Source organism: Oncorhynchus clarkii, chromosome 28 (assembly GCF_045791955.1).
Source record: "Oncorhynchus clarkii lewisi isolate Uvic-CL-2024 chromosome 28, UVic_Ocla_1.0, whole genome shotgun sequence".
Lineage (NCBI taxonomy): Eukaryota > Metazoa > Chordata > Actinopteri > Salmoniformes > Salmonidae > Oncorhynchus > Oncorhynchus clarkii.
The window spans coordinates 20,629,989-20,652,190 of NC_092174.1; the positions used below are offsets into that span (position 1 = coordinate 20,629,989).

Genomic DNA, 22,202 nt, shown 5'->3' on the forward strand with positions numbered 1-22,202 from the left:
CAAACGTTTCAGGTAGCCTTCCAAAAGCTTCCCACAATAAGTAGGGTGAATTTTATTTTTTTCTCCTCCTGACAGAGCTGGTGTAACTGAGTCAGGTTTATAGGCCTCCTTGCTCGCACATGCTTTTTCAGTTCTGCCCACACATTTTCTATAGGATTGAGGTCAGGGGTTTGATGGCACTCCAATACCTTGACTTTGTTGTCCTTAAGCCATTTTGCCACAACTTTGGAAGTATGGTTGTGGTCATTGTCCATTTGGAAGACCCATTTGTGACCAAGCTTTAACTGATGTCTTGAGATGTTGCTTCAATATATCCACATAATTTCTTTCCACATGATACCATCTATTTTGTGAAGTGCACCAGTCCCTCCTGCAGCAAAGCACCCCCACAACATGATGCTGCCACGCCCGTGCTTGAGATGGTGTTCTTCAGCTTGCAAGCCTCCCCCTTTTTCCTCCAAACATAAAGATGGTCATTACGGCCAAACAGTTCTATTTCTGCTTCATCAGACCAGAGGATATTTCTCCAAAAAGTATGATCTTTGTCCCCATGTGCAGTTTCAAACCGTGTTACCTTCAGGCATGTTACCTTGTTGGAAGAACTAAGTAGATATTCTAACCGGCTTGCCAAAACTATGGTTTGTTAACAAGTAATTTGTGGAGTGGTTGAAAAACGAGGTTGGAGTCATTAAAACTTGTTTTTCAACCGCTCCACAAATTTCTTGTTAACAAACTATAGTTTTGGCATGTCAGTTAGGACATCTACTTTGTGCATGATACAAGTAATTTTTCCAACAATTGTTTTCAGACAGATTATTTCACTTATAATTCACTACCACAATTTCAGTGGGTCAGAAGTTTACATACACTAAGTTGACTGTGCCTTTAAACAGCTTGGAAAATTCAAGAAAATTATGGCTTTAGAACTTCTGATGGGCTAATTGACATAATTTGAGTCAATTGGAGGTGTGTACCTGTGGATGTATTTCCAGGCCTACCTTCAAACTCTGTGCCTCTTTGCTTGACATCATGGGAAAGTCAAAAGAAATCAGCCAAGACCTAAAACAAAATTGTGTAGCACTCCACAAGCACTGGGGTGGCAGCATCATGTTGTGGGGGTGCTTTGCTGCAGGAGGGACTGGTGCACTTCACAAAGTAGATGGCATCATGAGGTAGGAAAGTTATGTGGATATATTGAAGCAACGTCTCAAGACATCAGTCAGGAAGTTAAAGCTTGGTCGCAAATAGGCCTTCCAAATGGACAATGACCCCAAGCATACTTCCAAAGTTGTGGCAGAATGGCCGAAGGACAATAAAGTCAAGGTATTGGAGTTGCCATCACACAGCCCTGACCTCAATCCTATAGAAGATTTGTGGGCAGAACTGAAAAAGTTCAACAATTTAACGGTAATGCTACCACATACTAATTGAGTGTTTTATAAACTGATAAAGCATGTGCAAGCAAGGAGGCCTACAAACCTGACTCAGGTTTGACAAGACAAGCTCTGTCAGGAGGAATGGGCCAAACTTTACCCAACTTATTGTGGGAAGCTTGTGGAAGGCAAACTGAAACGTTGACCCAATTTAAAGGCAATGCTACCAAATACTGAGTGTATGTTAACTTCTGACTAAGTGGGAATGTGATGAAATAAATAAATGCTGAAATAAATCATTCTCTAGTATTATTCTGCCATTTCACATTCTTAAAATAAAGTGGTGATCCTAACTGACCTAAGACGGGGAATTCTTACTCGGATTAAACGTTGGGAATTGTGAAAAACCGAGTTTAAATGTATTTGTCCAAGGTGTATGTAAACTTCCGACTTCAACTGTATGTACATAAAAAAAACACAAAAAAAACAGTCTATTTTACAATTGTATTTGTTTTTAACTCTTGTCCTTCCTCTACCCTCAACCTCTCCCATATATGTATGATGTTCTTCCGGTTTGATTTGCCATGTCTTTTATGCTGTGCTTTTTTCAAAAAAAGTTATTGACCTGTGTGTTTTACGAACACAGTATGTTTTACATTATTTATCTTGTCATTAGCTGTTAGTCCCAGCCTTCAGCTCCATTCAACCCCTCCCATCAATCTCTTAACACCATCCACATTGGATTTCTATTTGCCATTTATTTTTCAACTGTGCTGTGATGTTTCACAACATTTCCGAACCTTTCTATTTTCATTTGTTCCTACAGATTGTAAATTGAAAATAAACGTTTTTGCTAAAAGTATTATATTATTGATCGATTGACTATGACTTTTCAGACCGCCCAGTAGTGATAACAAATTATCTAAGGATTCTGCCTCTTTGCAGCAAAATCTGCAGAGCTGGGAAGGTTGTATCCCCCATATAAATAGCATTCTATTGTTTGCAAGTATTTTGTACAATAATTTAATTGTAAAATAATAGCTTTTGAATCCGGCGTCATTTTGTGTGTCTTTTCATAAACCATGTGCCATGGAATCGGTACGTCAGAAATCTCTTCCCAAATATTTTGCAGTCTATATGGCACGGCTGTCAATTTGTTGGTCCTTAAATGAAACTGGTATACTTTTTTTTAATCACAATTTTCTTTAACCAATTATGGTCTTTAATGCAGGGCCGACAGACAATGTATTCACTTAGGCAGCAAATGTGAAGACTTTGCAAGGGGAGTGTAGCCTTTCACTTGGCACTGCACCTCTGCAGGTGATAGTTGTTAATGTTTCCTTACACTAGATGGCGCTATAATTCAAGTAAATGTTAACAAGTGGTTGCACTTACTTTATAAATGTAGCCTATTGTCAGAATTTTATTAGCAAGTTATATCGCATTACAACAGTCAATCAGAAAATGTAATGATTTTGTCACAGTATAATTGAATATATTAAATATCCACCACTTAATTCAGGGTCATTTTCATTTGTCTTTTCACAGCCTGAAAAACTAGCAGTTTTGCACACACTGTATTATTGCAGTAGCATGCACTCCCATTGCAATGAACAAACACTAGTTATATGTGTTGGTCTACAGGTTTAGGCTCTGGGCAGTGGACAACACAGGCCGTCGCTCCAGCCCAAGTGAGGTCACCATCAAGACCCCCTGCCCTGCTGTGGATGATGTCAAAGCACAAGGTGGGCATTCTCATGCATGGATGAACACTTTCAGTATCTGTATTTTGGTTTTCAGACTAATATTCTAACAGTAGTTACTAATCTGAAAACGTGTAGACGCACGTGTCTTGTCTCCACTTACAGTACTGAGATTAGATTTGTGTTGTTACAGAGATTGCAGACAAGATCTACAACCTGTTCAATGGTTACACAAGTGGCAAGGAGCAGCAGACGGCCTACAATACGCTGATGGATCTGGGCTCTCCCACCCTGCACCGTGTGCTCTACCACTACAACCAGCGTTATGAGAGCTTTGGAGAGTTCACCTGGAGATGCGAGGATGAACTGGGGCCTAGGTATCTGTTTCTCTCTCTCTTTGTCCAAGAATATCAAGGCATATTGGTTAGGAAAGCACAACTACTGCCCAACCAACTGTCTAGTAGCGTCACAATCCATCCACACCTGGGTGGTGAAACTTGTGTTCGTTGTGTTTCAAACACAGACTGGTTTATAATAGATTCCAAGTACAGGGTTTGATTGTAGACGTAGTTTGTGTAAATTAGGTAAAGTGGAAATTCATTCAAACTGATTGGAGCAAATTCTACCTTTGAAATCTCTGTCCATTTACCACAAGCAGGAAGGCCCCCTAACCCCTTACTGGTTGCTCAGTGCAGGTACATTACTACAGTGCCTTGCGAAATTATTCACCCTCTTGGCGTTTTTCCTATTTTGTTTCATTACAACCTGTAATTTAAATAGATTTTTATTTGGATTTCATGTAATGGACATACACAAAATAGTCCAAATTGATGAAGTGAAAATGAAAAAAATTACTTGTTTTAAAAAATAGTGCGTGCATGTGTATTCACACCCTTTGCTATGAAGCCCCTAAATAAGATCTGGTGCAACCAAGTACCTTCAGAAGTCACATAATTAGTTATAAAGTCCACCTGTGTGCAATCTTAAGTGTCACATGATCTCAGTGTACACCTGTTCTGAAAGGCCCAAGAGTCTGCAACACCACTAAGCAAGGAGGACCACCAAGCAAGCGGCACTATGAAGGCCAAGGAGCTCTCCAAACAGCTCAGGAACAAAGTTGTGGAGAAGTACAGATCAGGGTTGGGTTATAAAAAAATATCATTAACTTTGAACATCCCAAGGAGCTGCATTAAATCCATTATTAAAACGTGGAAAGAATAACAACAAACCTGCCACGAGAGGGCTGCCAACCAAAACTCACGGACCAGGCAAGGAGGACATTAATCAGAGAGGCAACAAAGAGACCAAAGATAACCCTGAAGGAGCTGCAAAGCTCCACAGCGGAGACTGGAGTATCTGTCCATTGGACCACTAAGTCATACAATCCAGAGCTGGGCTTTACGGAAGTGTGGCCAAAAACATAAAAACATAAGCAAACACATTTGGTGTTTGCCAAAAGGCATGTGGGAGAGTCCCCAAACATAGGGAAGAAGGTACTCTGGTCAGATGAGACTAAAATGAAGGAAAATGCTATGTCTGACGCAAACCCACCTCTCATCACCCTGAGAACACCATCCCCACAGTGAAGCATGGTGGTGGCAGCATCATGCTGTGAGGATGTTTTTCATCGGCAGGGACTGAGAAACTTGTCAGAATTGAAAGAAGGATTAATGATGCTAAATACAAGGAACATGGCTTGAGGGAAACCTGTTTCAGTCTTCCAAAGATTTGAGAATGGGTCGGAGGCACACCTTCCAGCAGGACAATGACCCTAAGCATACTGCTAAAGCAACACTTGAGTGGTTTAAGGGGAAACATTTAAATGTCTTGGAATGGCCTAGTCAAAGCTCAGACCTCAATCCAATTGAGAATCTGTGGTATGACTTAAAGATTGCTGTACACCAGCAGAACCCATCCAACTTGAAGTAGCTGGAGCAGTTTTTCCTTGAAGAATGGGCAAAAATCCCAGTGGCTAAATGTGCCAAGCTTATAGAGACATACCCCAAGAGACTTGCAGCTGTAATTGCTGCAAAAGGTCCCAAAGTATTGACTTTGGGGGTGTGAGTAGTTATGCACGCTCAAGTTCTGTTATTTTGTCTTATTTCTTGTTTGTTTCACAATTAAACATATTTTGCATCTTCAAATGATACAAACCACCCAGGTTATAAGGCAACAAAATAGGAAAAATGCCAAGGGGGTGAATACTTTCGCAAGCCACTGTATAATGTGAAATTATAGCTAAATGTTTTAGAAACAGAGCCATGTGTCTGATATAAAATGTCTACGTACAGTTGCCTGTAGATGCACGGTGAAGCAGGTGAAACTGATGAAGACGTCTTTGACTCCGAGATTCCAAATCGGGGCCTTAGCTTCAAATTAAAGGTTGTTTTTAATGCCATATTGAGCCCATATTAGAAGGGTTGATGTAATTGGTTTGCTTCTGAAGTGTTCAGTTAAAATACACTTACATTAACAGCCCCACATTTTCAGAGGGATGATTCACGTCAAGAATGCACTGACATTAGATGAAACCAAAGTAAGTGCATTTGAGGTGAGGTGTCGGAGACTATAAACATGGGTTTAGATTAACCTAGTAATCAATTGGACATTATCTCACTAAACACCGTTATAGTGTTATGGAGGGTGGCTACCTTTTTAGTTACGTCATACTGTAAGACTATTTTCCATGTTGTTCTAATGTGTTGTGATTGTGTAAGCCTGCTGTCTCAGGAAATGTGTTATAGGCATTATTGAAAAGATGTATTTGTAATATATTGTTAAATGTAAATTAGAATAATTTGAAAAGACATGGTTTGCATTGGACCTTATGTGTTGGGTGCACTGCCCTTGTAGCGTTGTTGGAGAACCCCCATCACTTGTTTACTTGTTCTGTACTCTCTACCATTTCTATAAGGAACAATTTACCACTTGAATCAAAGCAATGAGATGCTCCCTTCCACACACAATAATACAAAGCCGACAACATCGCCTGTACCTGGGCTTGTCTCCAGAAATGACATTCCTTGTTATGAAATCCTCAAATTCACTGGGGTTTCCCTGTCACAAACAATGTGAACCATTGTAAATGCAATTTTCATTAGCTAGTCAAAATACAGATAATAGTCACCCACTCTGCCCCTGACTAAATTAAAACTTGTTTCAGCAGAGTAAACAATATGTTAAAATAAATGGATCTATCTTTATAAAGCAGGGGAAATATTCCTCTCCCAGCTTTTGTACATATCATATCTCACTGACAAGTTAGGTTGGCCCCTGTCAGAGAACATTTTTGTTGCTCTTTCCTGCAACATAGCGTGATGTTCATGCCAAACAAACGTACAAAGTCTGTCTCCCGAGCCCGACACTTCTCTCCGTGTCCTGATCTTGTCATCGCTACAGGACTACCCATTACTAAAGGCATGGGGCTGGTTGTTGACTTAGAAATGATAGATGTTGGCTTGGTAGGAGAAAATCCTATCTTGAACATTTCACTCCCCCTCTGTCTCCTTTCCTGTACAGCCCAATAACTGACAGTTATTTTTATGACACATCCTAATCAGGCTATTTCCTGCAATGCTAAGTATTGTTATGGTTGGATTTCTGTTGATGACATGATAAGTGGAGTTCATGTTTTTGTGATTTAAATTTTGATTTGGTTAAAAAGGGTCTAATTTAATCAAGACTGTTTAGAAGATATAGGGATTTTCCTCAGACATTATTCTACCACAATTACTCTTCCATTATCTCAATTTGCAGATGAGGACTGGACTGTCCTACCAACAAATATACTCCATATCTGGTTGTTAGTTATGGACAACAATACATGTACTGTACCACTAAAGTCCAACAGTTTGCTCGCATGCAAGACATGAAATTGCGTGCATTCATATTGAATTTCCATGTACATGGACAATAAACGTATCGGATTGTATAACAGCGTGTACCACAGAGACAGACTCATCATAGTGGTGCTTTCCTAGCATCATTGATGCTCTTTTGAACCAGTCCTTGGTCTCTGTGACTGGCTGTCTGAGGAATGCAGCTGATTGTTTCCTCTCCGACCAGTGAAAAGCAGTGTCGAGTCAAGGAGATTTGAAATAGGGGCCCTGGCAGAGTGGGAGAGCTCCAAAATGTACCCTGGAAATGTGAGGCCATTTTCCACTTCTATACATGCTGGGATTTATGGTGACAACCGTTGCTATTTGGAGCCCAAAACCTTTTCTTGAAAAATTAAAGCATAACAAACCGCAAGATTTTTGTTTTAAGCAAATAAACATCTAAATTCCTTAAACCACTGAAATGTGGCAAGATATTAGAAACATAAATACATTTTTAAAAATTATAGAAATGACACACCTCTACTACACAGATACCAATTATTTTATAATGACTTAATATGTCTTTAAATTTTGACATCGTTTAAGCACCATTTATATTCTTTAATCAAGAGATAATACGTTGTGGGTATTTAAGCTGTTGTTCTGCCCTATTTGACTATCATCTGCAAATGGGATGTTGCTTAGTTTCTCTATGTAAACGTACTGGGTATCCAGTATTCAGGGCGGCAGGTACAGTAGCCTAGCAGTTCGACCGTTGGGCCAGTAACCAAAATGTTGCTGGTTCGAATGCCTGAGCCGACAATATGAAAAATCTGTCGATGTACCCTTGAGCAAGACACTTATTTTGCTCACGGGGTGCCGTACTTCTATCTAACCCTGTGAAACAACACATTTCAATGCACCTATCTGGTGTATGTAATAAAAAAACTGGCCCCTAGTTTGGAATACAAAATCTAAAATATGAGGATGCTTAACATTACAAGCACAGCTTTCACCTATTGAATGCAAATACCTGGAAATATGACACTCCATTACAGTATGTTCATGAAACAGTGATAGTGTCCTTGTTTGGAAAGTCTCACCTTCTGACACTTAAAGCACATGAAGAAGCTGTCCTCATTGCACCTTGTGCCTGGTCTAACAACAAAACAATGATTAGCAAGTTAAGAGGTATGTTTGAAAACATTGGATTCTGTGGAGCATAATCTTAGGAATGCTTTGAATGTAGGAGTTGGGAGGGATGACATTATTAAAATGTTTTTTTTAATTAATAACAAAAATGTATTGTGGGTCGACAAAAACTTCTCACTCTTTACATTACAGTTTGGTGGTCCTGGTTTGGCCAATGAGTGAGGTGAAGCCATGTCTAAGGAATCAGGCACTCTTTCCATCAGTTGCTGTTTCTGTTAGCCACTTATCCTGGAGACAGCTTCATCACTTTCAACGTCATCACTATCTGAACATGGGTAGACCCTGTACAGGTTATGAAATGGATGAATAACAGTCAAGTATTGACCTAAGAATTATTTATTCCACCTCATGCCCAGTCTCCTTCTGAAGGGAAGAGGTGGGTTTAGAGTCTGTCGTATTATGATGTAGTGTAAAAACAATGGTGAGGCCACCGCAACGTGTGATTTATGAGTGACCCGCTCTATCCAACGTTTGACTTGTATCATTTAAGGTGAGAACACCAAATACTAAAATCTTACCTCAATCCAGACAGAGGTCCATATTTTATGTATTAAGTATTTCCATCAATCTTTCTTGTACTTTTGAGCAAAATTCTGCAAGAAATCGAGATCAACAAATTTGAAAGGGCATTAAGACATTTTATTTTGTGTGAAGGCCTTGCCTACAGTGCCTTCAGAAAGTATTCAGAACCCTGGACTTTTTCCACATTTTGCTTCGTTACAGCCATATTCTACAATGGATTAAATAAAACTATTTCTTCATCAATCTACACACAATACCCCGTAATGACAAAGCAAAAACAGATTTTTAGAAATTTTGGCAAATTTATAAAAAAATATAAAACATACCTTATTTACATAAGTATTCAGACCCTTTGCTATGAGACTCAAAATTGAGCTCAAGTGCATTCTGTTTCCATTGATCATCCTTGATGTTTCTACAACTTTATTGGAGTCCACCTGTGGTAAATTCAATTGATTGGACATGATTTAGAAAGGCACACACCTGTCTATATATGGTCCCACAGTTGACAGTGTATGTCAGAACAAAAACCAAGCCATGAGGACGAAGAAATTGTCCGTAGAGCTCCGAGACAGAATTGTGTCGAGGCAATGATCTGGGGAAGGGTACCAAAAAATGTCTGGTAGCATTGAATGTCCCCAAGAACATAGTGGCCTCCATTCTTAAATGGAAGAAGTTTGAAACCACCAAGACTCTTCCTAGAGCTGGCCACCTGGCCAACCTGAGCAATCGGGGGAGAAGGACCTTGGTCAGGGCGTTGACCAACAACCCAATGGTCACTCTGACAGAGCTCCAGAGTTCCTCTGTGGTGATGGGAGAACCTTCCAGACGGAAAAACATCTTTGCAGCACTCCACCAATCAGGGCTTTATGGTAGAGTGGCCAGACGGAAGCCACTCCTCAGTAAATGGCACATGACAGCCCCCTTGGAGTTTGGCAAAAGGCACCATGATAAACAAGATTCTCTGGTCTAATGAAACCAAGATTGAACTCTTTGGTCTGAATGCCAAGCGTCACGTCTGGAGGAAACCTTGCACCATCCCTACGGTGAAGCATGGTGGTAACAGCTTCATGCTGTGGGGATGTTTTTCAATGGCAAGGACTGGGAGACTAGTCATGATCGAAAGATGAACGGCGCAATGTACAGAGAGATCCTTGAATAAAACCTGCTCCAGAGGGCTCAGGACCTCAGACTGGGATGATGGTTCACCTTTCAACAAGACAACGACCCTAAGAACACAGTCAAGACAACGCAGGAGTGGCTTCGGAGCAAGTTTCTGAATTTTCTTGAGTGGCCCAGCCAAAGCCTGGACTTGAACCAGATCGAACATCTCTGGAGAGACCTGAAAATAGCTGTGCAGCAACGCTCCCCATTCAACCTGACAGACCTTGAGAGGATATGCAGAGAAGAATGTGAGAAACTCCCCAAATACAGGTGTACAAGCTTGCAGCATCATACCCAAGAAGGCTTGAGGCTGTAATCACTGCCAACAGTGCTTCAACAAAGTACTCAGTAAAGGGTCTGAATATTTACTTAAATGTGATACTGTAAGTAATTATAGGTCATATTTAATCGAAATCTGGCAACCCTCGGCAGTTAGTTTATGATTACCAATAGTTATCCATGTTATAGACACCTGTACATATCATGTCTATACTGTGGATCACTGTGGCAGGTGCAATGGACCATAGCCTTCCATTCAATACTACATAAGTTGTTTGCTGAGGAGTGTTGTGTTGTGTTCCTTTGCAGGAAAGCATTTATTTTTTTAGCCTTATTTACCATTAAAGGAACCTGATTTGAAGGTAGTGTGTGTTTGCTGAGTAGTGACTTCTTGTGTTCCTTTGCAGGAAAGCTGGTCTGATTCTCTCCCAGCTGGATGACCTGAGTGGCTGGTGCAGGGGTCTTCTCCAGGAGCCCAAGATTGGCCTGCGCAGGATGTCCCTCAAGTACCTGTCCTGCCGCTACACAGACACCAAGGCCTTTGGTCTCAACTGGGTGGACCTGGGCCAGGATGTGCGAAAGGCCTGCGACGAACAGAACCTGCCAGTCATGTACAATGATTATGGGGAGCCCAAAGAACGTTGAACGTCACACAACAAATAATGGTTCTTGAGGAGTTGGAAGTGTGCTTTTGGGGTTATCGTCATGTCTGCTTTTCAAATATTGTATGTTCTAACCCATATTTACAGTTATAGGAACCTGATTTCAAGGTAGGGTGTATTTGAGAAGCAAATAGGGTTTATTTAAAAAATTACTAGAGCAAGGTATAACAGTAATGCTTTACTGCATTTAGACAGCACTTTTCATGACTTTTGGGAAATTTGGAAGTTGCACCAACAATCCCATCCCCAAAATGTATATATTATGATGGCGAAGATTCAGTTATTAAACATGTTGAATGTAGTATTCAAGTATAAATTCATATTTAAGCTGTTGTACATGTATGGAGATAGGCAGTATCTGAATTTGTGGTAAATTTCAGAAGTTTGGGAATTCATGTACAGTTTGACTTGGTTTTAGTCTCTAAGGGCTCTATTGAATCCGCATTGCGGAAGTACAGCTTTACAGAGTGATTGTAATTTAAAGGCGTTGTTCCTGCTTTAGCGTAGACTGCATTCATGGTAAACGCTGCATATTGGAAATTATCTTTACATTCTATGGCGTAATGCTTCAGCTTTACAGACTGATAGAGCCTTAAATGTTTAAAGTTGCCAAACCCAAATGACAGTATTTGCTACATCAATAAATTCCTAATTATTCTGAAATCAAATGGCTATCTTTGAATCAGTATTTCTATTACAAAATGAAAGATAACAGAAAATCAATGTTTTATATTGTTTATCTGTAGTATGTTTATAGATCTAATCCTATCATACTGTATGTGTCTTAAGAATATACATGTGCAACAGGTGTTGTTGATACTGTAAAAACACAAACTCAACTAACATGCCAGTGTTTGATACCTTTCTTGTATTATAATAACTGTTCATACATTTACTACAATAGCATTTCAAAGCAGCACACACTTGCAATTAATATCAACCAAATACTGACTGTTTTCTTGAATACATTTTTGTGGGCTTCTAACACATTCCTTAATGCAGTAGTTGTCCCCATAACATAGACTTGAAAACCAATGCTTGTAGATATTTTCATAGGTTCACCAATGCATTAAATAGCAGCACAGAACAGTGGTTTGCTTCTGTAAATATTGTATTACACATGAGTTGTATTATAACATTAACAGTGGACATCAGCTGTAAGGATATCTTGCATTATGAGAAAGCCATTGGTATGTTTGTTTTTGTGCAATTTGCACGAGAGGTGTGAGCATTCATTATGCATAGTTGTTATAGGTATATTCATTTTGGAGAGGTTTGTTTATTCAATACAGTGAAGTGGATTAGAAAAATGGACAGATTAAAATGCTTAACAAAATTAATGATCCATCAGAAGTGATTCAGAATTGTTACCATACACAACATAAGCTGATGAAAACAACACAAATCTGCATGTTAGATATAGTAGTTTATGTGGATAATCTAATGTTCCCTTTTTCACTTTGATCTTTGCTATTTCAAAAAATAATAAAGAATATATTATCAAATGTGGATTGTTGGACGTTCTGGAAAAAAAAGTTACCTTATCAGTCACCACTTCTAGGCCTTGTTCCTTTTTAGTCAGTTAACTCAAGTCAATGTAAAACTGATGGGAATGTTTCTTATGGATTGTAGAGCCTCACACATAATGGTATAAACAAAATTACAATGCCAAAAGACATGTAAATGCAACATGTAAAGTGTTGGTCCCATGTTTCATGAGCTGAAATAAAAGATCCCAGAAATGATCCATACGCAAAAAAAGCTTCTCTCAAATTTTGTGCACAAATTTGTTTAATCCCTGTTAGTGAAGCATTTCTCCTTTGCCAAAATAATCCCATCCACCTGACAGGTGTGGCATATCAAGAAGCTTATTAAACCACATGATCATTAAACCGCATGGTCATTGTCCCGGGGACAATAAAAGGCCACTCTTAAATGTGCAGTTTTGTCACACAACACCACAGAAGTTTTGAGGGAGAGTGCAATTGGCATGCTGACTGCAGGAACGTCCACTAGAGCTGTTGCCAGAGAATTGAATGTTAATTTCTCTACCATCGTCATTTTAGAGAATTTGGCAGCATGCCTCACAACTTCAGCCCAGCACCTCCACATCTGACTTCAAGCCATCCGAGCCATCCGTACAGCTGCTGAAACTGTCGGTTTGCACAACCAAAGAATTTCTGCACAAAGTGTCAGAAACCGTCTCTACAGGTTTGTCATCTTCACTAGGGTTTTGACCTGACTGCAGTTTGACGTCATAACCAACTTCAGTGGGCAAATGCTCACCTTCGATGGCTATTGGCACACTGGAGAAGTGTGCTCTTTATGGATGAATCCTAGTTTTTTTATTTTACCTTTACCTTTTTACCTCTAGGCAAGTCAGTTAAGAACAAATTCTTATTTTCAATGACGGCCTAGGAACAGTGGGTTAACCGCCTGTTCAGGGGCAGAACAACAGATTTGTACCTTGTCAGCTCAGGGGTTTGAACTTGCAACCTTCCGGTTACTAGTCCAACGCTCTAACCACTAGTCTAACCACTGACGCCCCAGATAGCAGACAGTGTGTATGGCGTCATGTGGGCGAGTGGTTTGCTGATGTCAATGTTATAAACCGAGTGCCCCATGGTGGAAGTGGCGTTATGGTATGGGCAGGCATAAGCTACAGATATCAAAAACAATTGCATTTTATCCATGGTAATTTGAATTTAGAGATACCGTGATGAGATCCTGAGGCCCATTGTCGTGCAATTCCTCCACCACCATCATCTCATGTTTCAGCATGATAATTCATGGGCCCTTGTTGCAAGGATCTGTACACAATTCCTGTAAGCTGAAAATGTCCAAGTTCTTCCATGGCCTGCATACTCACCAGACATGTCACCCATTGAGCATGTTTGGGATACTCTGGATCGACATTTACGACATCGTGTTCCAGTTCCTGCCAATATGCAGCCACTTCGCAACAACATTCCATAGGCCTCAATCAACAGTCAGATCAACTTTATGCAAAGGAGATGTGTCACACTGCATGAGGCAAATGGCTGTCACACCATATACTGACTGGTTTTCTGATCCATGTCCCTACTTTTAAAAAAAAGTTATATGTGACCAACAGATGCATATCTGTATTTCCAGTCATGTGAAATCCATAGATGAGGGCCTAATTAATATATTTAAATATTTTTTCCTTATAGCTTTGTTTATTTGGTACATTTTCTTAACTCTTTCTTGAACTACATTGTTGGTTAAGGGCTTGTAAGTAAGCATTTCACGGTAAGGTCTAAACCTACTGTATTTGGCTCATGTGACAAATAAAGTTTGATTTGATTTGAAATTGTTGCATGTTGTTCAGTGTATATTCTTACGGGCAAGAGATACAGATAGTACTGTATGTGTTTCCCTTATGTTCAGAGGAGTGTGGAGACCCAAAAACAAACAAGTTAGATAAAATCAGCATCTGACAAAGTTACAGTTTATTCAATATCAAGAGTAAAATACAGTATAGTATCACACAGAACAAGACGACACTTAGGTATAATATTTGTTAAGAATATTTCTTGAGAAAACTGCTACATCTTACAACTCTCTAAACATAAAGTGTTAAGTTAGGTACCTATGATATGCTTACATGTGTATTATGTGATATGATGTTGAAATACTGTAGACTTCCGTAACTACATCTACATGCGACATTAGACATTTCCCAAATATATTATTCTATACAAGTTAGTCGTCTTTACAGATTATTTATTGTGTTGAAATCCTAAAAGCTACAATCTTGAAACACTGTTTTTATTTTTGGTTAAAAGAGATAGCCTTCATTGCTCTCTAATAGGAAAACAAACTGGAAATACATCATGACCAGGGGTGAAGTTCATCTTGTTGTTTCATTGTGAGCCAGCCTTGGCCTATCCCGTTCCATCGTTCATAGCAGTCCTGCTTCCAAGTATTTGGCTTTGCTCTTGTTCTCCTCTGCATTTGGATCACGGCAAGTGCATTCATCCTGATCACAGTCGGCCCCAAACTGAATGACCTGTCAATCAGTCAAGTAACCAGGAGATTAGAAACAAATCTCAAGTGACAATAAAATCACAACCAGGGGTCATTTCTCCAATTGAACCAACACATCTACAAGGTAATAGCAGACGTTTAACAATGCAATAATCTATGCCATTAATAGTATTGCATGGTAGTATATATTTGAGCTCTACACACTTTTTATTTCTTCACAATTTCAAAGACAAACAAATGTCTCCCAAGAGATAAATAAAGGGAGTGATGTCAAATAGTTCACCATGGACTTAACAGTGAGAAACCTTGAGTGGGGGAGGGAATACACCACAGTGGTGAACGGATGAACACATGTTAAAAATCAACAATAGGTTGCCAAGTCTTGTCTAGGACGCAGGCCATCACCACAGGTTGCAAAATAAACTCAGATGCCCTGCAAAGCATTCTGTTGCAAGAAATGTGAACTAAGCTAGGTTAATGCAGAGGCTAGCCTACCTTTGATTTCATTGATGATTAATGGAAGTAATAGTTTTATTGAAGACTTAGCAACTGTTCCAGAAGGTCAAGAAGAGAAAATCAGATCCCATTAAAAGTATGTTTGTTTGGGAACAAAGTGTCTCCTAAGCCTAATGGTGGTTCATTGATGGAGGCTGTGGTGAGCCAAATGATATATTGCAATATGTAGGGAATAGGGTGTAATTTGGGACAAAGCCATACCTTGCTGCCTTTGCTTTGTTCTAATGACTTCTGAACAACAGAGATTGGATGTTTTTCCTGTTTGCGTCAAACAAAAGCCAATAATTTGACTGTTTTGTCTGCAGTTTTGAGTAGTTGCTATCCAATGTTTATCACAACTTCAATAAACTCTTTTGAAAATGGAATAATTTATGTTTCAGAGACAAGTCGTGTCAATTTAAGAATTATTTAAGAATTAATTGAATTAAAGATTTGCACTGTATCACATCAGATATTTTCACATCAGATCTTTATCAGAGCTGATCTTATTGGTCAAAATACCAATTAGTGGAACAAATATAAAAATTGTGCTGCCTTTGTAAACACAGATTGACATGTTTGTGCTTAAACTGGAAGCGAGTGGACTGAGTCGTCTTCTAGTCTACTGTCCAAGTCTGCTGCCAGCTCGGACTTTGGACCCAAAACCAGACTCTACAAATCAAAGTGCCCAGGAGATCAGAGGAGTTTCCATGGGCTGCATAAACACCAGTGCTCCACAGTTCCACTGGACCCACAGTGGCAGGATGCTGTCGCTCACGGTTTATTTCACTTTCTCAGAGCTTGATAGTTTAACTGGTGTTTTACAGTTACAGAAGACCACAGACACCTGGCCTTCCCCTCATAAAATACTATTTAGCAGGCGATTTATTTATGACAGGCACTCCGTTGCTTAGCTTACTCATTCAAGGGGGAACCGGCAGTAGCCGCGCTACCACCATGAGTCATAGGTACGGACATGAGAGAGTCGAATGACCTCCAGTTAGCTGGCTGCAGCAGACTCTCAGGAATGAATAGGCAGTATGCATATACAGTAGGCAAAATAGCAGGTATGTGGGAGAAAAACATTGCCACTGCAGTAGACTGACTCATATGGAAGCATAGAAAAAAAGCAGGTAATTTAAGGAGGTGTATGGGGGTGACGATGAAAACAGGTAAATGTACCTTTCTGGTTGAGAGGGTGGATGGACAGCAGTCCCCTCCATCATACTCGCAGTAGGCCCTGTTGTTGATGGTGTCACACCAACCATCTCCCCCAAAGGGCTGGAAAAAAAGGAAACACTTATTAAAAGGTAGCATCCGCAAGATGAAATCATCATAAACAACTGCAACTTCTTATTTGCAGACGTCCCAAATACAAAAGCACCAAGATTGGATACCATTGACTTTTCCTTTAATTAATCAACAACAAGTAAAGAGCTGATACCTGACCTCTCAGAGCTGGAACTAAATATTTTGCATATGAGACAGGAGCAGGGCCTTTAACCATTTTTTGCAGGATTTTGGTGAGTTCTGTCAAACTCGGCAACGGCATAAAAGTGTCAAATTTATGCTACATAAAAAAAAGTAAGGCGTCAGGAAAGTCTTCAACTTAAACTTGAAGTTATTGTGCCAAAAGTGAGAAAATAAGAGGTGACTGCCAAAGATACTTTTGGTTTTCCCTGGGCTGATGGAGCTCTATCAAAGGCTCCAGGTTGTACCTGAATCCATATCTCACAGTATAGGCCTACTCTAAGAAGTAAAAGACCCTAGAATAACCTTTTGGGGTTCTAAAAATTACCACATGGGGAACCTTTCCAGTTCCAAACTGTTTCCAGAGGAACCCCTCTGATGAAGGGTATCTGAGGAACCCATGAGTAAAGATTAAAAACATAACCTTTATGTGATGGGAGGGGTTACATTTTGAACCTTTTTAATAATATATTGTAAAGGTGGCAGCCTATCAGAAGATTGGAGATGTGGCTTTTAGGTAGGCATTTTTGGCCACCCGTTACAGTAAATTCCTTTTTTTTTGTGGCTACATTTTTGTTGGGAAAGTTACAGGTACATTATCCATTTCAAATTATACGTTTATAAAACCTGTACCTGTAGGCTGCCACTCAAAATAAGAAAAAAAACCAGAAAGAAATACATACCGAGTTTCATTATACATTATAAATTCAGTGTAAACAGGAAAACAAAACAAAAAAGAGGTGGGCCTCCACCTCTCAGCTCATTCCCCCAACCCCACCCAGCCAACATGTCTCCATCCAACCCCCCACCCAGGAAACCCTGTTTCCCACCCCTTTCCACTCCCGCTAGCAACTAGGGTTGCTCATCAGTCACCCTCCATCACCCACCCCTCCTTTCAGCGACTAGAGAAAATCCTCCCCATACCATCCTTTACCCATGGGCCTGAAAGCAAAGAAATAAAAAAAAAGAGGAAAAAGGTATATGTATATATATATATATATATATTATACAGGCACACCTACTCATTCAAGGATTTTTCTTTATTTTTACCATTTCTACTTTGTAGAATAATAGTGAAGACATAACTATGAAACAACATATGGAATCATGTAGTAAGCCTTTATGGTTTTTGTAACTGCACTTGAAGAAACTTTCAAAGTTCTTGACATTTTCCGGATTGACTGACCTTCATGTCTTAAAGTAATGATGGACTGTCGTTTCTCTTTACTTATTTGCGCTGCTCTTGCCATAATAGGGCTATCTTCTGTATACCACCCCTACCTTGTCACAACACAACTGTTTGGCTCAAACGTTTAACAAGGCACACCTGTTATTTGAAATGCATTCCAGGTGACTACCTCATAAAGCTGGTTGGGAGAATGCCAAGAGTGTGCTAAGCTGTCATCAAGGCAAAGGGTGGCTACTTTGAAAAAACTCAAATATAAAATGTATTTGTTTAACACTTTTTTTGGATACTACATGATTCCATATGTGTTATTTCAGAGTTTTTATGTCTTCACTATTATTCTACCCATTGCTGACAGGTGTATAAAATCTAGCACACAGCCATGCAATCTCCATAGACAAACATTGGCAGTAGCATGGCCTTACTGAAGAGCTCAGTGGCTTTCAACGTGGCACCATCATAAGATGCCACCTTTCCAACAAGTCAGTTTGTCACACCTTGATCTGTTTCACCTGTCTTTTTGCTTGTCTCCACCCCCCTCCAGGTTTTGCCCATCTTCCCCAGTATCCCCAGTGTATTTATACCTGTGTTCTCTGTTTGTCTGTTGCCAGTTCGTTTTGTTCGTCAAGCCTACCAGCGTTTTCCCCTTGCTCCTCTATGTTTCTAGTTCCTGATTTCTAGTTTTCCCGGTTTTGACCTTTCTACCTGCCCTGACCCTGAGCCTGCCAGCACCTTTTGTATCTTGTCACACCAACCTGGATTATTGACCTCAGCCTGCCCTGACCCCATGACTGCCTGCTGTTTTGTACCTTTTGGACTCTGATCTGGAATACTGACCTCTGCCTGCCCTTGACCTGTCGTTTTGCCTGCCCCTGTTCTAGTAATAAACTTTTGATACTTCGACACTGTCTGTATCTGGGTCTTCCCTGAAACGTAATACATTTACTCACATTTCTGCCCTGCTAGAGCTGCCCTCAGTCGACTGTAAGTTATCTTATTGTGAAGTGGATACGTCTAGGAGAAACAAAGTGGTAGTCCACACAAGCTCACAGAATGGGACCGCCAAGTGCTGAAGCGCGTAAAAATGGTCTGTACTTGGTAGCAACACTCACTACTGAGTTCCAAATTGCCTCTGAAAGCAACGTCAGCACAATAACTGTTAGTCGGAAGCTTCACTATCTGGCAGTCCGACGGACAAATCTGGGTTTGGCGGATACCAGGAGAACGCTACCTGCCCTAATGCATAGTGCCAACTGTAAGGATTGGTGGAGGAGAAATAAGGGTCTGGGGCCATTTCTCATTGTTCAGGCTATGCGCCTTAGTTCCAGTGAAGGGAATCTTAACATGACAGCATACATACAAGGCCCTTTCCTGTTTCAGCATGACAATGCCCCCGTGCACAAAGCAAGGTTTATACAGAAATGGTTTGTCGAGATCAGTGTGGAAGAACTTGACTGGCCCGCACAAAGCCCTGGCCTTAACCATCAAACACCTTTAGGATGAATTGGAATGCCAACTGCGAGCCAGTCCTAATCGCCCAATATCAGTGCCCGGCCTCACTAATGCTCTTGTGGCTGAATGAAGTCCCAGCAGCAATGTTCCAACATCAAGTGGAAAGCTTTCCCAGAACAGTGGATGCTGTTGTAGCAGCATGCCCATGATTTTGTAATGAGATGTTCGACGAGCCGGTGTCCACATACTTTTGGTCATGCAGTGCAAGTTACATAATGTAGCACAACTGCTAAACATGAGAAAGTACTATATGTTTTGGCTTGCTATTGGGCTATTTGTAATGTATCTTTAACATGACCCTTACATTGGTTAAATAAGTACAATCAAAAGTTAGACTATTTAAATCATAAGAGACCTTGGCCTAAAATGATCTAAAATCATTACTTGACCTCCTTTGGTGTAAAGCAAGACAATAAAATATACTGTAACATCAACAGTATGAACACCCATGCTTTCCACAAAAAATATTTTCAAAGCAGACATGCATGCTTGTAAATATCCCCTGCCAAAATATTTTTAACAGATTTTACTCGTCCAGATGCCAATTTTTATCAACAATTTCACCCACGTTTCTTCTCACCCAAATGTTCTCAATAATGTGAGTGAGAGGCATAACTTTTCCACTTGTGAGTCATTCTGTTTTTCATTTGATAAAGCTGCCATTAATGGAATGTAAAAGGTGATAAGGGGTCGTAGAACACACTGATGGATTGAACTTCCACGGATTGCTCCAGGAATCTGGGAAATAAGGCAGAGGGATTGCTCCCCACTTCATAACAAGGCACAGGGCCCTGTGTAAACTGTCAGTAAATTTAACAGTACCCCCTCTTAAAACATACTTGGAACTCTAGGGTCTGCTGGATTACAGTGTCAGTGTAATGTACCAATTTTGAAGGTGTTTATGGTACCATGTCTCCACATGCAGACTTTGGAAGAACGGCCGACTTTTCCTCAGAACCTTGTGTTTTCTCTTTTAAAAAATCCATTGTTCTAGTACGCTGTAAACTAGACGCCACACACTGTGCTATCTGAGGGTCACAACTCATCCATTTGATAGCCTGCTGAGCTGTTTGAGTTACAGAATGCGAATAAAGATATCCACTGTCAGATAGACAACCTGGCTATTTACTCATTTTCCTGGCTTCTGTCCAAAGGAGGGCTCTTAGTTTCGATTTTATTGAGTAATTCTACTTGTGTCATCCAAGTTGTTATTTAAAGAATCCAGAATTTACTATAAACAAACCCTTTTGTTAATGATATTCACACAAACATACAGTACCAGTCAAAAGTTTGGACACACTCATTCAAGGGTTTTAATTTATTTTTACTATTTTCTATATGGTAGAATACTAGTGAAGACATCAAAACTATGAAATAACACATGGAATCATGTAGTAACAAAAAAAAGTGTTAAACAAATCAAAATATATTTTAGATTCTTCAAAGTAGCCACCCTTTGCCTTGATTGCAGCTTTGCACACTCTTGGCATTCTCTCAATCAGCTTCATGAGGAATGCTTTTCCAAAAGTCTTGAAGGAGTTCCCACATATGCTGAGCATTTGTTGGCTGCTTTTCCTTCACTCTGCGGTCCAACTCATCCCAAACCATCTCAATTGGGTTGAGATCAGGTGAATGTAGAGGCCAGGTCATCTGATGCAGAACTCCATCACTCCTTCTTGGTCAAATAGCCCTTACACAGCCAGGAGGTGTGTTGGGTCATCGAACTGTTGAAAAACAAATGATAGTCCCACTAAGCGCAAACTAGATGGGATGGCGTATTGCTGCAGAATGCTGTGGTAGCCATGCTGGTTAAGTGTGCCTTGAATTCTAATTAAATCACTGACATTGTCACCAGCAAAGCAATCCCACACCTCCTACTCCATGCTTCATGGTGGGAACAACACATACGGAGATCATCCGTTCACCTACTCTGCGTCTCACAAAGACACGGCGGTCGGAACCAAAAATCTCACATTTGGACTCATCACACCAAAGGACAGATTTCCACCAGTCTAATGTCCATTGTTTGTGTTTCTTGGCCCAATCAAGTCTCTTCTTCTTACTGGTGCCCTTTAGTAGTGGTTTCTTTGCAGCAATTACTACATGAATCCATATGTGTTATTTCATATTTTTGATGTCTTCACTATTATTCTACAATGTAGAAAATTGTAATAATAAAGAAAAACCCTGGAATGAGTAGATGTGTCTATTGACGGGTACTATATTTCTCAAGAAACATAAATTATCACAACGCAAATATATCCAGGATGACTCAGTAAGTTTGACAATTCCAGAATACATTTTGCCTAAGTTCATCATTACCGACACCAAGGTTGGGGATTCCCCACAAACAGTATCTCTTCATGCCACCAAAAACATCTATCTTTCAAATTTAAGAGCCAAACATGGTTGGTTATACATTAAACCTAAAAATCCTACTAGAGTGAAGGAAGGAGTTACGCTCGAAGAGCATGCCGACTGGCCAAGTTTAATGCTAAGTGAAAGATACAATAAACAAGGTAAACTCCATAGCAACAACTGTTAATGTTTTGGAGGCTCCACATAACCTCTTCCTGATTGGGACTCCCCAGAGTTCCTCAGAGCTCGCTCACTAATTATGTTCTAGTCTAAGTTCATTCTCAAATGAAAGGTCATGTTTAGCGGTTCAAAACAAATCCTCGAATGTGGGTCTGGCAAAAGTGAAACATTAAGTTACAGTAACAACCTCTAGAGTAGACTATTAAAAGGACAATATTATGATACTAATACAAATCTAGAATAAATACAGTGCATTT

The 22,202-nt window shown here is 40.0% G+C and overlaps 2 protein-coding genes across 3 annotated transcripts in view; one reads left to right on the plus strand and one right to left on the minus strand.

The window, feature by feature from the left end:
• Positions 1-11,396, plus strand: part of LOC139387107 (astrotactin-1-like) — a 251,064-nt gene extending 239,668 nt beyond the window's left edge. For both annotated transcript variants that reach the window (XM_071133115.1, XM_071133116.1), the window contains exons 20-22: positions 3,018-3,118; positions 3,270-3,453; positions 10,479-11,396. In XM_071133115.1, coding sequence (XP_070989216.1) covers positions 3,018-3,118; positions 3,270-3,453; positions 10,479-10,716 — 523 coding nt within the window. In that variant the 3' untranslated portion in view covers positions 10,717-11,396. The remainder of the gene's footprint in view (positions 1-3,017; positions 3,119-3,269; positions 3,454-10,478) is intronic.
• A 2,784-nt stretch (positions 11,397-14,180) lies between these two features.
• Positions 14,181-22,202, minus strand: part of LOC139387384 (pappalysin-2-like) — an 83,390-nt gene continuing 75,368 nt past the window's right edge. Inside the window, exons 22-23 of the mRNA XM_071133529.1 lie at positions 16,422-16,520; positions 14,181-14,766 (exon numbers count right to left, since the gene is read on the minus strand). Of these exons, the coding sequence (XP_070989630.1) occupies positions 14,659-14,766; positions 16,422-16,520 (207 nt within the window). The 3' untranslated portion in view covers positions 14,181-14,658. The remainder of the gene's footprint in view (positions 14,767-16,421; positions 16,521-22,202) is intronic.